Below are 14,553 nucleotides of genomic sequence, written 5' to 3' on the forward strand. Positions count from 1 at the left end.
TCATCAAATCTTCTCTGTCTGTCCCTTCTCTCATGCACGTCGGAAGATTGCTAGGCAGACCAACCACGCGGGATGTCCACATCGGATCTAGGATGCAAGCCGCCTGGCCTCATAACCCTGTCACATCAGATCCTCATCATGCCAAAAGACCGGACCAACAAGGGCTGGAGAGGATGAGGTGATACTCAGACGACACCGCAGATGGGAATGGGAGACATCATGCCGGGCCGCACACAAGCGCCGTCCCACTCAACCGGCCTCCCCGTCCAAGGCGCCTCCCTCTCCTCTCCATAAATAAATGAATAAAGTTTTTCTTTGTAAAAATGAAGGAAAAAGAAAAAAAAGGGGGGGGGGGGGGGGGGGGGGGTTGAAGGGAATCGGCTAGAAAGGCCAACCTGACGCCAGGGGCATCTCCAGTCAGACATCATCTTCCGTACAACCCTCCTCCATAAAAAGAAGAAAAGATGGTAAACTCGGAGGGTGACGATCGGGGAATATCTCATGGATTGATTGCAATGTGATTGCCTCGCACATGCAGAACGGAAGCGCTCGGGAAAATGAAAACAGACAAAAAGAATAGAAAACAACGTACCTTTCCAAGGACCTTGTCCCGCTCGACGCTGAGGAAGTTGCCCATGTCGTCCCAGTGCATGCCCCATAATTCACCACGGCGGTACAACTTGGCGTTCAGTCTGCCACGAATCTCCATGATGGTCTTCAACATCTGGTTGTTGCTGTCGCCCGTAAATAGAATCTTGCCCGTGTACAGCTCATATAAGGTGCAGCCAATGGACCACATGTCTACGGAGTAGTCATATGGTATGCCTAGGATGACTTCTGGCGCGCGGTAGAATCGACTGACGAGATACGGTGTCACCTCCGTCGAGGCCGTGGCCGCGTCAGACCGGTCGATCGCCGTACCCAGGTCACAAATCTTCAAAAGATTGCGTGCCTCATTTACCTACATCGGAAAAATTAGCATCGTGTCTCCATCACAGTGTGTTTGAGGAGACCTACCAAGATATTGTCAGGCTTCAGGTCAGCATGGATAATGCTGCACTTGCGCATATGGGCAAGAGCGAGGAAGATCTGGTAAGCGTAAACGCGTGTGGCACGCAAGTTGATGCCAACGTTGTTTCCGAACTTCTTCAGCACCTCGCGGAGGTTCATGCTCAAATTTTCGAAAACCATGCACAGATGACCCTTATACTCAAAGGACCGCTCAAACTTGACGATATGCTTCTTGTCCTCAGGATCAGCTTCGTTCAGCTTCTGTAGGATGGCAATTTCAGTGAAACCGCCCTTCCGCAAAGCGTCGTTGTTACGCATGATCTTGATGGCAACTGTCTGCTGCGTCGTGAGGTCCAAAGCGCGGGCGACTCCCGAGAACATTCCACGACCAAGAGCCGTCGACAACTGGTATCGTCCATCCAACAGCTCGCCGGGCCTAATCTTGTAGTAACCGTCTTTATCGTCACCTTCGAGCTTACCGCCGCCGACATTAGCCTGGCCATCGTTTCCAGCTTTCTTCGAAGCTGCAGGAGCCACAAGCTTCTCTTCGTCGAAATCGTCTGCGAACATGTCAAACTCATCGTCGTCGTCGTCTCCTTTCTCAGGCTGCTTTTCCTCATCATTTTGCTCTTCTTTGGCAACATCTGCCAGAGCAGGATGTTTAGCTTCTCCATGCAAGCCAACATGTCCGTGACGCAGCTCGTCACGGCGCTCGTCTTCCTTCATATCAGCGGTAGGATCATAATCAGCGGCAGAGGGACCATCAACTTCCACTTTATCGTTTCCATTGGCTCTCGCAAGATCTTGCTCTGCCAGGAAGAAGTTGAACGCAGAAGGAGACATGGTGTCCGGCACCTGGGCGGGTGACTGGGTAGGCGACATGGTAACATTCCCTAAGGATAGTTAGCGGCTGGAGTGGACAGGTACAAGAAGGACTATAGACTTACTCGACTTGGGACTGCTGGGCTCTGTCTTCTGGGGAGCGGGGGTATTGAAACGGCTCGACGAGGGGGTGGGCGATGGCTTATCACCTTGTAATGACTGGACACTGGGGCTTGCCGCACCCAGACCGCGCTGAAGAGCTGCCTGTCTGGCGCGTCTCCGCCGCTCGATCTCGGCCTGGACACGAGCTTCCTCGTCCATCGCCTCAGACGGGTCCCAGTCCATGTCGGGTTCGGGCTCTTTGGATGCCTCCTGTTGAGGTGGACTGTAAGAAATATTAGCAAGATATTCTCGACTCGTAGCGCATATAATGACCGAATAACCTACCCATCCTGTGCGATAGCTAGTTCCTTGACACCTCGTTCAACCGGAACACCCTGACCAGATTTAGCATTTTCCTTGGTAGAATAAGCAGCCGCCGTGTGAGTATTTCCTTTAGACATCTCTTGCCCACGCCTGTCATCCTTGCCATCTTGGTAGGTTCCTTCTGGCTGAAACGTAACGACACGACCCCTGTTGTCACGCCGTCCTCTGTTATTGTTGTCGCGGCGACCGCCCCTTGGAGATCTGCTTCTGTTATTGCGAGGCCTCTTGGCGGAATATGAATCATGGTCGCGCTCGCGGTCGTAATCCAGTAGCTCGCGGTCACGGCCACGGTCATCTACACGGTCGGCGGACGGACGAGTGGGTGGAGGGGCGTCCCTGGATGAGCCGTACCGGTTGCGGGCCGAAGATGACCAATCGTCATTATAATTAATCGAGCCGCGCGAGGGCGGACGATCTAGGTCGCGGTATCGGCTACTACCTCTATCATCGTCGTAGTGAACGCGGAAGTGTCGGGGATCGCGACGGTCCCGGTCTCGGTCTCGGTCATGGCGATCATCATCGCGCGAACGCTTGAAGCCCCTGGGCGAACGCGGAGGGGGAGGCGAGCGTGGCGACCTGCTGTGACGACTGAAGGAGCCTTGGCGGGCGTGTCCGACTCTGGGTGACTGACGATGGTCAGGGAGCTTGGAGGGTTCGGGAGTGCGCTCGAGTCTAGCTCTTGGTCTGCCGGTCCGGTCAATATCACCGTTCAACTTAGAGTGAGGCAGGGGAGTTGCCTCTGCGATTTCCCCTTCATCCGAGCTAACATCGGGAAATGCCATTGTGTGCAAACCGACCGCTTGAATGTGAACGTCCGACTTAGAGAACTAACGCGAAAATAGCCCGTCTGGTTGTGCCAGCTTTGCCAAGGTTGAAAAACCGAGAGAACTGAACAAGGAAGTGGTTCCGCTGCTGGCTGTTTTGGGGAAATGGGCAGATGGGAGAGAGCGTCAGCTTCGTGATCGATAAGCAATGATTTCGTGAGACGGAGAGCAGAGCCCAACCAGTTTAGCTTTTCAACTTCGTCAGTTCTACCGCCGAGAGTGGTAGCGTTGAAGATGGATTTAGCAGTGTGTTGTACGAGAGTTGGTTGGAGTGGCCTGACTGAAGGCTAAGACGGTGCTGGATGGAGATTTTGGACCCCAGTATCAGGGCTGCAGCCTGGCAATGGAACGATAGAGCGGGAGATACCTGGTAATGACGGAACGACGCTGCTGCACCGGAAGTCAGTCGCGCTTCAGGGGTTACACAGAGCCTTACCGCATGCTGCACTAACAGCGGATCCTATCCCCTGCAGTGCTTAACTGTTAGCGCCAAACGTGGCCGAAGTTCAGCCGTGCCACCGCCCAGTCGCAAGGGTGCCATTGCTGTTCTAGCCTTTCTTATCGGCGGCCGCTTTCACCTGCTGATCGGTGGGGCACTTTGTCTTTCTCGCCTGAAGCCATTTCCCCAAATCGCCAATTCTTCTCTCTTTTTGTTGTCGCAGAACTTGACGTCCCACCAACAACACCGTTTCTACTCTTTATACCAACCATAAACCGGCAAAATGGGTGGCGCTGACAGAGCTGGTATGTTTTCTTCCTAGTCGCTTATTCGTTGTCGCTCGCTGTGCTGTGCGACGGCGCTCACAGTGGGGGATCAACGAAAATATGGTGATAGCCTCATGCTGACAGTATATCCTCTTTAGGTGGCAAGGCCAAGCCCCTCAAGGTGCGTTTCTCTATGCATCGATTTAATATGACGTGTTACGGACGAGAGCGACGACGACACTTGGCATCGCTGAGCCACGACTATGGGAGGGATTAACCACTGGCTGGCGGCCCTTTGCGGACATTCACCACAGCAGTCGCGAAAACCTTCCCCACGGCGTTCAACCCTCCCTAGTAGTCGCGGCCTAGCTTGGCGGAAACACGACGAACTTCGATGACGCAGAATCCAAGACTGACTCTGGTTTGCGAACAGGCTCCTAAGAAGGATAAGAAGGAGCTCGACGAGGATGACAAGGCTTTCCTCGAGAAAAAGAGAGCCGGTACGCATTTCCCTCCCCTACACCACGGACTTGCATTACACCACCATATCACGCATTACACCGTTTACACTACCATAAAAGCCCCAAAACCGATGAACAAATACACAAAGAAACACACGAAACTAACATTTCACCCCCCGACAACAGAGGAGAAGGCCCGCAAGGATCTCGCCGCCAAGGCCGGCGGCAAGGGTCCCCTCAACACCGGTGCCCAGGGCATCAAGAAGTCCGGCAAGAAGTAAATAAAATCCATCTTTCGTATTATACTACGAACCGAACCGGCTACACAATCGGAACGGACGGATAAGATGCATGGATGGACGGACATGGAGGAGCATAAAGGAAAGTGCAGCAGTGTCGCACAACGGCGTTTTTACAGAGCAAAAGGTTTACTGGATATTTTATGCGTGCCCTCCAGAACGCAGTCTTCCGTTGATTGATGAATTAAAGCATGTAGCGAGGAGCTTCAAAAGATGGGATACCACCAAATGGGAATATATATGAATGGCACGTACAGTTTTGGACATGTCCACGCAGTTGATCAATACGATGTTGGCGGTGTTGAGTGTTCACACTGAGAGGAACGACATGTTTTTGTTTTCCCCGCTCAATCCGGCCTTGATCCATCCTCTTTTCAGTTACGTAGAGGAACACTCAATGCCCATTCATGAACTACTATACAATCGGTACGCTATAAATAACGTGGCTGGAAAGACATACTGTATATATAGACGTCAAAAGGACGTCTTCCTGGACCTGCTGCTCGTGTCTCCATGTGAAACATGGACTTCATGATACAAGCACCAGCCCATCTGTGCCTTTGCCATCCAAAACCCAAATAACCCTTCTAGGGCCCTGATTCTCGTAATCTATCATTTCACACACACCCGTATAAAAACGCCGAAACAATGCTTGGTAAGGGGCCCAAAGTGCCCATAAATGCAACTTGCCCGTCCCGTGTCTCTGTTAGTTCTCCCCGTCTCCAGGAGCTGAGGAAGCCAGCCGTTCATGCTCCGACTCGGCAGTTGTCTTCCGCACCCAAAACTTAAGGATATCCCTCTTCTTTCCCTTGTTCAATGTAGACGACTCGAAAACTTCGTTGACCGTCCTTCTCGGCTTTCCTCTTCCAGGGATACAGATCTTCTAATTCCCGCCCCATACACTATTCCCACTCACGTTTCCATTCGCACCTCTACCTGGCGCGCCAGGCGGAGGTCCCTGCCTCCTATTACCCCTAAAATAGTCATACTGCATCGGGTCGTTCTGGCCCTGGTTGGGCTGGAAATGAGGGCTTTGAATTGCATTAGGTGGCGTCTGCATCATGTCGTCGTCCGTTTGTGGCACGTTGCCATAACCATATCGAGAAGCACCCAGCACGCCTGGCGCGCGTGGGTTGGGGATACTAAACCCGCCCAGTGCACCACGAGACCTGGTGCTATCGAAACTCCTTTCCCGATGCAGGCCATCGTCTGGGATATCGAAACTTGCTGGTGTTGAAGTCGGCATGCCTGCCGCGTTATAAACGAGGTTGCTCGAGCTGTCGTTGCCGTTGTCACCCATGTGATACAGGGGGCTCCGGCATCGAACGGGCGCTTCGCCGGGACCTAGAATGGGTGGCGAATAGGGCGCCTGGTTATTGGACGAGTATTGTTGCGATGGAGACATGTATCCCCCAACATAAGCAGTGTTGCCCATATCAGACTGGTTCGAAAAGAATCTGCGGTTGTGGCTGAAGCCCATTCCTCCTACTGGTGTACCTGGTCGAGAATTGTTGTCGGATCCCGTAGCCATGGTTCCTGGTGTGTCTGGCCGGACGATATCAGATGCGCGTCCGAACAACTCGCCAGCACCATGGTCAGCAGCAAATTCGTCGCGATTCTTGTAGAATTCAAAGTCCAGTCGGGATTCCGGGACGACCTCGAACCCGGGCACAGCAGACGACAGTTTCCCAATCTTTCCAGAAGCCATACTGTCCAGGGCGTATGTGTCGCTATACCCGCTCACAGACATTGAGTCGCCAAGGCCTGCATCACGGCCATCAGATAGCCGACCTTGGTAAACGCTTGCCAGTATATTCTGAGCTTTGGCGTGTACCATGGGGGTAATCAGCGGCTTGTATAGGGCAGGGTGGCCGAAGCGCGAGGCAAGACGATCGTTTCTAGGGCCTTGTTCTTTTAGGCCGAAACCTTCCTCAGCATTGCGGTGCTTGATGATGCGTGTCGAATAGTAGGTGATCTTATTATCGTATATCCATGAGCAGACAAACTTGAAGATGATGATCAAAATTGGCAGCGGGACGACGGCGTACGCTTGGGTTTTGTACCCAAAGCCTCTTACCCACACTACAAGGAATACGATCAGGTGAGATAACATCAGTCCAAAGAGGATGCGGTTGAACAAGATGCGCCAAAACATTCCTCCGCTCTCCGTCTTCGTGACAAAGACGTACATCAGCAAATACTTTTTGAGCGCAACGTCAATGGCGAAGTACATCCCTGCCGCCGGGAGAACAAGCGGCATGATGGGAGCGTAACAAAGGGCGGCGGTGGCGTAGAAAAGGAAATAATTGTAGTAGCTAGCGTAATCAAAAGGCGGCGGTGCCGTGAGCTCGATCAGCTCCCTGGGAGTCGGATTCGTGAACTTTCGCATGATAGAGCCGTAAATCAGCTTCCAAAGCTGCGACAGATCGATGGCAGCACCTAGTTGACGCTGAATGAGCCAAACAACCCAAAAGGGAGAAATCCCGCAAAGCGAGACGAAGACGGTGGTCCCAAAGTCCGCATCAAGGATAGCTTGCCACGCGTCATCATCCGTGGCAGTGTTCTTGATCACCGTGGCCCCGAAAGACCAAAGAGCGCTGAACAGAGAGAACACAAAGAGATTATTGAAGACGAAGAAGGAGTATAGTTTGGCGACAACATGGCGTTCTCGACCGGTCTTGGTCATGTCGCCGGCCTTCATGGATAGCCGCCGGAAAATGATGGGGAGAACCATATAAACCAAGGAAGTCAAGGCTGGAGAAGCAATACCCTGTACAATGGCCCAAAAGTTTCTGTTCGTTTCTAGAGACTTCTGAAAGTCAGGCCAAACGCGTGCGAGATTGCTCAGGTTGACCAAGAAGATGGCGATCATGGCGTTGGGAGCAACCCATACCACGGTGAGAACAGTGATCCATAAATTGTTCCACAGTCTCCTCGTGGCACGAGAGGCTGAGCTGAGTGGCATGTTTTCCCAGACGATGTCATTAGGCTTGGGAGCGAGAGTAACCCTTGCGCCTTGTGGTTTTTTGCTTCGGCAGAGATAGGCAATCGCATGCGCTTCGCTTATATCAGAATAAGACGCAAAGCCGTACGGCATGGAACCTCTCTTGTCTATCCGTTGGCGAACCTCCTTGATCTCGAGCTCCAGCAACTTGATTCGTTGCGTGAGATAGTCGATAGCATCCAGTTTCTTGTCCTTCGGATAGGTTGAGAATGAAGGGTCTTTCTTGGAGGGCCGGCATACTGGCCTAGTAACGGGAAGGTTCTTGGGGTCCTTGAGGTACTTGGCTAGCACCTGTTCCAGCTTCCGGACGGTCTTTTCGTGCTCCTCGATCAAGGTGGGCAGAATTTTGACGTCGCGTGCGACAGCAGTCCTCGAGAAGGATGAACTCGGTGCTACGCTATCAATGATTCGAGCGATACCTTCATCCGAAGTCAAATTTTTGGGAATATCGTACAACTGGTAGTCGTTTGGTTAGGACAAAGAAACAATGCGATGGGGGACGGGTGTAACATACCATGAGCGTACGGGCGTGGAGGCTCTGCTGGTACTCCTCGCTCCTGAGGTATTGGATTCTCAACTCACAAACCTTTCTATAGTTCCACCAGAGAAAGAAGCACACAATCAGGGTAGTTACCCAGGACATGACAACTGTGGCCCACTGCCACTGGTTCCACACGTTCATGGGCGTAACTTTTTGCAGCCAAGGCGACTCGGGTGCAGCGTTCTTATACCAGTTTATGGGAATTTGAATGCAACAACACAGGACGGCTAGGCACAAAAAGATGTTGCGACACATCCTGGTGAAGCGCATGAAGATGGTGGCGTCCATGCCGACCAGCCTCACCAAATCCTGCTCCGTGGTCGTCCACAGCGGCTTGATCCAGGAGAAGAAGCCCTTCCCGAGCTGGGGCGGGGCGTGCTTGTCGTCGGCATGTTTGAGTTTGGGTGCGTATACGACAGTGTTGAGTGGCCTAACCAGGGAGAAGCCCAAGGCGACGGCTACGGTGATGCTCACGGAAGAACCAAGGGCAGCGTAGATGGAGTTGGAAGAGAGCTGGGAGCGTAATTACATCAGCAATCTGTAGGGACGAGTATGACGTGAAGACGTAGTTTTTTTCTGCTTCTTTCTTTGTATGGATAGATGCACGACACCTACCTGGGCGGCAAAGGGATCCTGTAAAAGTTGGAGGAATTCACTGATGGGATCACGGCTTTGGAGCACGTTGGCTTTTGTGCCCAGCATATCCACCATGTTGTTTCCCAGTAACGAGCCCAACCAGGGCAGTCAAAGCAGAAGTTGTGATCAGAGCGACAGCGATCGAGGGGAGAGGTGGGTTGTGGTTCGTCGGTATTTGCGTGTTAGCGCAGGCCCGTGAGTCGTCTGGTCGGCAAAGCTCGAGTTGGGATGAACTGGTCTTCGTCCCACTGCTTTCCGTTGGTTCGGCGAATTCGAAAGACACCGGTATCGCCAAAGAAACGATGTTTGTTGTATGTAGGCGTTTGGTCGTATCGCAGAAGGCGTCGAATGCCGGTTGAAGGGGAACGTGACCGGCCCTGTTTCAAAGGCGTGTCGCGCAACCACAAACAAAGAGATCAGGACTCTCTTTGGCGCCGACGATCAAAGAGAATAGTTTTGTTGTATGCTGTGCGCATAACAATTGGAACTGAACGATCGTCGTCGTGTGTAACTCGTGCCGGGGCACTCGGACTGAATAGGGTCAATAGGGAAAATGAGCACCACGATCTGGAACGTATGTGACGTATGGTGAATGCCAAGTCCCAGGGCTAACAAATTGGTTCAGAAAAATGCGTGGCCGACCGGGACCCTGCCGCCAGTGCTGAATAGGAGGAGGGAGAGCCCAGTCAGTAAGCGAGAGGGGCGACAAGAGTCGGTATTAGTGAGGGTATTCTAGTAGGGTGCGCAAAGAGGGTCCCTAGCAAGGTCCTGAGGGTTCAGTTGTTGCTATGATCGAGGGTTTGGTACAGTGGGAAAAAAACGAAGGTGGTGGTGGTGGTGGTGGTGGTGGATGGATGGGATGGAGGAGTTGAGTTGGTCAACCATGTCGATTGATCGATGGGGATAGGTGATGATATCAATTCGGCCACTTTTCTTGTGCACGCGTGTCGGAAGATCGCCAAAAAGATGATGGACAGCCACAGACAAAGTACAGGCAAGCATCAGGCAAGTGATAGCCAAACAATTGGGGATGGACGGGTTCTGGAAGGAGGGATGGACGGGCCAATGACTGCTTTTGCCCGTCTTTTGTGCATCAATCATGGGGACGCCGGGGAGGCTTCGGGGCCGCTGAGAGGCTCGTGTGGTGGTTCCTCCACCCTGCCCACATCCACATGCCGTTGGATCTGTGACCTTCCGTGGGGCCGGATTGTCAGATTGGCAGTGTGTGTTGCAGCAGCTGCCCGCAGTGTGCTAAGAATGGAATGGAACTTGGAACTCTGTTTCTGCTTCCCGTCCACCGGTCCCCAAATGGAGTTCTTCAGGGTCTTGACGCCGTCCCACGGGCAAGCAACCGAGCCCATCCAGTGCTCATCATGTCTCGTTCACTCTTCAGTCACCTTTTCACTTACGCCCCACATCTTCACCCCATATTCAACGCTTTCTTTTTGCAGACTTGCAGGTTTTACTTCTCCGTCGTCCGTCTTCGAAGGGGTTCCTCTCTTGATCAAGGGATCCCGTCACGCTCATGTCGTTATTGGCTGCCCCTGACATGATATGATCCACCAAACGGGCAGCAAGGCGGCTCAAGAATGGACCTGGAATGGACACTTCATGACTCCAAGACCTCACCCAAGACTGGCCGCACCGCAAGCTTGCCGTCCGGCCGTCGCCAGGCATGGAAGTGGAAGCTGGGGAGGGTTTTGGCATCAGCCTGTAACAAGCAGATGGGTCAATCTGGATCCAAGTTGGCCAATCACCGGCCAGACCACGGCTTGTCACAGGCTGCCAATTGGCCGCTGTCAAGGGTGTCAGTGTCCACTTGAGCATGTCAGCATGTCCCACCACATTCCATTCGCATGCTGAAAAAGGGCCATTTGGCTCGCGTCTATAGACAGAAATACGAGAGTTCGATGCCCTTTGACGATTTCGTACATGAAGATCCGACTCAGATCGCGATGCAACAAGCCTCTTCACTGTTCAGGTACCAATGCAAGGTTACAATATGCACACGAGACTGAACTTTTACAAGACCTTCCATCGGCTGCCTCCCTTTCGAGGTAGTCTATGCTTCTTTCCATTCTTCAAGTCTCGAACGTCTCCGCATGGGACTCTATCCCCTACAAGATTGGTCGCCTCCACAAACAGTTCCTCAGGACATCAACAGAGACCCATCCCATCCCATCGAAGAGATCGGCGCAAAATTAAGCAGGGTCGTTGACTCGTTTCGGCTTTAGTTCACGACCCGTAACCCTGGCACCTGGAATTGGTTTGAGCTTTCTGGGTCTGAATTATGGCATATACGAAGCTTTGGCACTTGTTCTCGGCCTAGACGAAGGGGCGACTATAACCCCAACAAATATCTGATATCGTTGCCGTTTCATAAGACATTCTGATCAGAGCTAGGGATCGCTCTAACGACAGCGAAAACCCGTCAATTTCAGGTGTATTAATACGGACGGAATAAAAGTAAACGCACAGTCTTTGAGATACCTATCACTGACCGCATCCACCCTAGCGGTCGAGAGCCGATCCCCGTCAAGTTCGGGCTTAAGGGCCGTCCGGATCTCCATGTCCATCGCGACGTACTCAAGCGCTGGGTAGCGAACTGGGGGCGCTAGGGGCGGGCAGAAGATATACATTTCCGCCAGCTCCTCAGTGACAACCCTCGAGCAACTTTGAAACGAATTTGTGAAGTCAAAAAACAGTTTGGTAACACTTCATCGACAGAGTCTCATTTTTTGTCGAAGTGGTATTTCAGCTAGCCGCTGGTTAATCTACCCCTACCTCGACTTGGAATGCTATGCATTGAGAAACAGAGACAACGTCTTCCCCGATTCAGTGTGGTTGCGTACAGACAGGATTCGGCCTATCAGTTGAAAACTCGGTGGCGATGTCCCACCCAGCAACCTTGAAGTTCGGTACGGACAGACAGACCCATGAGGCCGCGTGGTAATTACGTATACCTCAAAAAAGCTCCAGCAACTCGATGTCAAGTTTGATTCAGTTCAGTTGGAACTGCCTACTCTATGGATACAGCACATCATTGCTTCCAGTTGGAGCCAGGAAAAGGAAGGCACATTTGTTCGCCTGTCCGTTCCTTCTTTCCCCATCATGAGTGGTGGTTGCTGGTGATCATCGATCTTGATTTACCCCTCATTGATCGTTCCTGCCGTCAAAGAATGTAAACCTCCTCTTCTTCCCCTCTATGATATCAGCTACCTAGAGACATGAAGAGAACTGAACTCTGCCCAACGTCCCTCGCCCAGTATTCTAATACTTACTAAACATTGGATATCAGAATCCCAAGTCAGTCAATCCAAGAACACCTCTGGAGCCAAGGTTCATCAAGCTCCGTGCCGGGGGGAGGGTAAAGGTCTCCCATTGTTTTGTTGCCAGCTCATCCGTCAAGTCCTGCTCATTCACCGGAGATTCATCGTCACTGGACACTGCATCCCCATCCATGAGCCCGTCCTTACGATCGTAATCCCTTTCGGGGGCCCCAAATGCATTGATATTGAAAGCATTTTCTGCCCCTAATGATGCAGAAGATGCGCCTGGACTCAAATTAAATGCATTGAATGCTTCCGCAGGTATCTGAGACGCGGCAGATGTTTTTGATCTTCGCTTCGCCTTCACGGGTGTTTTCTCAGCTGTTTGCGGCAACTTGATTCCCTGCTTCCATTCGAAGAAGTTGTCAGGATCCCATTGCTGCTTCACGAGCCGCAGGTTCTTGGTATTATTGCCGTAGTACGTCCTCTCCGCGGTGCCTGACGACAGAACTTCGTCGGGGAAATTGATAAAGGCAGCGCGCGACATGATGGAGAAGGGCCTCAGCTTATTCTTGAAGGCTTTCATGAAGTCCCTCATTTCCCCTTCCATCCACTTTTCTCTCCAATCTAGCATGATATATGTCTGGTAGACACCATCACGCCAGCGGAAGGCGGAGGCTGAACGATCCTTTCTGCTCGCTTTCCCGCCAGAGTGTATCCAAGTGACTTGCAAAAGACCTGATTCACCCGCGAACCGGGTCTTGAACATGGCCATCTCTTCCCGGATGATTGACGTGATCTTCTTGATCCTCTCGGGATCGTTCTTGAATACAAACGAGGAGTAAAGCTTGAAGGTTGGGTCGGTTGGGAAAGCCTTGATGGTTTCTTCTGACCACTGGGAGACAAGTGTTTCATGAAGGAAACGGGTTGACTTCTCTGACATGGTTCGCCGCGCAAGTTGTTCTGCTAACTTTCCCCCTCCGTTCTCCGCCTTGTCAGCACCAAGTTTGTCGGCAATGAGCTTTTCAAAATCCCCCTTGGTACCGTCGTAATAAACAAGGAAGCGAACAGCCAGTTCGCTGCTTGTCTCCTTGAGATCGCAGATCCAGGATGTGTCAATGGTAACTTGATCTGGCCATCTGGTCGCATAGAAATCGTTCATCGTGTCCATAAACTTATCCATGAGTTTGTCTTTGGTCTTGTTCGAGCGTTCTTTATCGGATTTGGGAAACCAGGTGTACCTCCCAGCTACCACAGACCCATTCTTGTTGCTCAGCTTTTGCAAATACATCTTGAACTCGACCACGACACCGAAATTGCCGCCCCCCGCACCGCAGAGGGCCCAGAACAGTTTCCCCTCTGGTGAGTCAGGATTGTCGGTGTCTTTGACAGTGACCTTCTTGCCGTCAGCGGTGACAATGGTGATTTCCTTCAGTGTGTCACAGCCCATCCCGAAGCTCCTCGTGAACGGACCAAGACCGCCGCCCAAGAGGAAACCACCCACACCTACGGTGGGACACCGTCCGCCATTGATGATGAAGCCATTCATGCGATTGTTGACAAGTTGCTTGTAGGCATGACCCCACAGGGCACCGCCCTGTAACGTAACGGTATTGGACTGTACGTCAATCTTGACGCGATTCATATTCAGCAAGTCCAACGAGATGCCTTTGTCAGTGGTCGAAAACCCTGCATAAGAATGGCCGCCGCACTTGATTGTAATGGGGACGCCCCTGTTCTTGGCCTCCTTTACAATAGTCTGAACATGACCGACATTCTTGGGCTGGACAACGCAGAGCGGTCTCGTGAAGCGGTAGAGGAGATTTGCATTCGCAACGGAGCGCTCATACTCGGTCTCGCCGGGCAAGAATACGGGAATTTTCTTCTTTTTGAGCTCCTCAATGACAAACTCCTCTGCCATTCTCTTGATTTCTTCCATTTTTTGGAGTCTGAGTTGCGTTGGCGACCTTGGTTTTAATCCACACATGAGTGCAACGATATCTGTCGAAAGCTGGGCCTCAAGAGCAGTGGCTGGATGGTTGTGTCCGGTAGCTACGACTTTAGGAGTGACTGGCCCAGCTTACCCGATACGCTATGCTGCTCTAACAAGCTCTGTGGCAAGATTTTGCGCCGCGCAGACATTAAAGTGACAGAAAAATACCCAGGATACCAGTGGTGTGGGATGTGCTTTCCACAGTTAGAATCGACCACAGAAATGGAGGTTTGTAGGGCGCCTGCCCCATACCACCAGTTTGAGTTGTCCAGATTTTTCCATGAGTCGCAAGGGCAGAAGATCCCCCGGGTGTGCCCTGAACACGACAACGAGCAGAACAGGTTCAGCATGCTCATGGCTATGCCCGCTACGCCGGCAATGCTGGGAGCCGGAGCCGGAACCGGGGGGGGGTGACTTTTCAGTGCTCAGCAGCATGGCAGCGCCCTCAAAGCCCGCCGCGTCCAAAACCACGCAGGCAGATGCGAGTCTTCTGGCGCTTTGG

At 52.3% G+C, this 14,553-nt stretch overlaps 4 protein-coding genes across 4 annotated transcripts; 1 reads left to right on the top strand and 3 right to left on the bottom strand.

Moving 5' to 3' along the window:
• Positions 1–361: 361 nt before the first annotated feature.
• B0T23DRAFT_205808 (kinase-like domain-containing protein) lies at positions 362–3,493 on the bottom strand. Its single transcript, XM_062833465.1, has 4 exons — positions 2,281–3,493; positions 1,959–2,218; positions 1,018–1,904; positions 362–961 (listed from the first exon to the last, which is right to left on the bottom strand). Exons 1-4 carry the CDS (start codon positions 3,099–3,101, stop codon positions 500–502), a joined length of 2,430 nt encoding a protein of 809 aa, XP_062689551.1. The 5' UTR covers positions 3,102–3,493; the 3' UTR covers positions 362–499.
• Positions 3,494–3,865: 372 nt separating this feature from the next.
• On the top strand, positions 3,866–4,590 carry B0T23DRAFT_431097 (translation machinery associated TMA7; the record flags this gene model as incomplete). The annotated part of the gene is made up of 4 exons (XM_062840295.1): positions 3,866–3,887; positions 4,007–4,029; positions 4,282–4,348; positions 4,496–4,590. 4 exons carry the CDS (start codon positions 3,866–3,868, stop codon positions 4,588–4,590), a joined length of 207 nt encoding a protein of 68 aa, XP_062689552.1.
• A 494-nt stretch (positions 4,591–5,084) lies between these two features.
• B0T23DRAFT_446156 (uncharacterized protein) lies at positions 5,085–8,864 on the bottom strand (the record flags this gene model as incomplete). Its single annotated transcript, XM_062840952.1, has 3 exons — positions 5,085–8,068; positions 8,127–8,666; positions 8,769–8,864. The coding sequence occupies 3 exons, from the start codon at positions 8,862–8,864 to the stop codon at positions 5,492–5,494; spliced, it is 3,213 nt and encodes a 1,070-aa protein (XP_062689553.1). The 3' UTR covers positions 5,085–5,491.
• Positions 8,865–12,083: 3,219 nt separating this feature from the next.
• B0T23DRAFT_431099 (uncharacterized protein) lies at positions 12,084–13,997 on the bottom strand (the record flags this gene model as incomplete). The annotated part of the gene is made up of 1 exon (XM_062840296.1): positions 12,084–13,997. The coding sequence occupies one exon, from the start codon at positions 13,995–13,997 to the stop codon at positions 12,084–12,086; it is 1,914 nt and encodes a 637-aa protein (XP_062689554.1).
• Positions 13,998–14,553: the final 556 nt, after the last annotated feature.

Source organism: Neurospora hispaniola, assembly GCF_033458365.1.
Source record: "Neurospora hispaniola strain FGSC 10403 chromosome Unknown B0T23scaffold_7, whole genome shotgun sequence".
Taxonomy (NCBI): domain Eukaryota; kingdom Fungi; phylum Ascomycota; class Sordariomycetes; order Sordariales; family Sordariaceae; genus Neurospora; species Neurospora hispaniola.

Coding starts and splice junctions, on each gene's coding strand:
- B0T23DRAFT_205808 (XM_062833465.1), bottom strand. CDS start 3,101: ATGGCATTTCCCGATGTTAGCTCGGATGAAGGGGAAATCGCAGAGGCA. Junction 2,219..2,280: donor CTAGCTATCGCACAGGATGG/GTAGGTTATTCG, acceptor TATTTCTTACAG/TCCACCTCAACAGGAGGCAT. Junction 962..1,017: donor TGAAGCCTGACAATATCTTG/GTAGGTCTCCTC, acceptor TTTCCGATGTAG/GTAAATGAGGCACGCAATCT.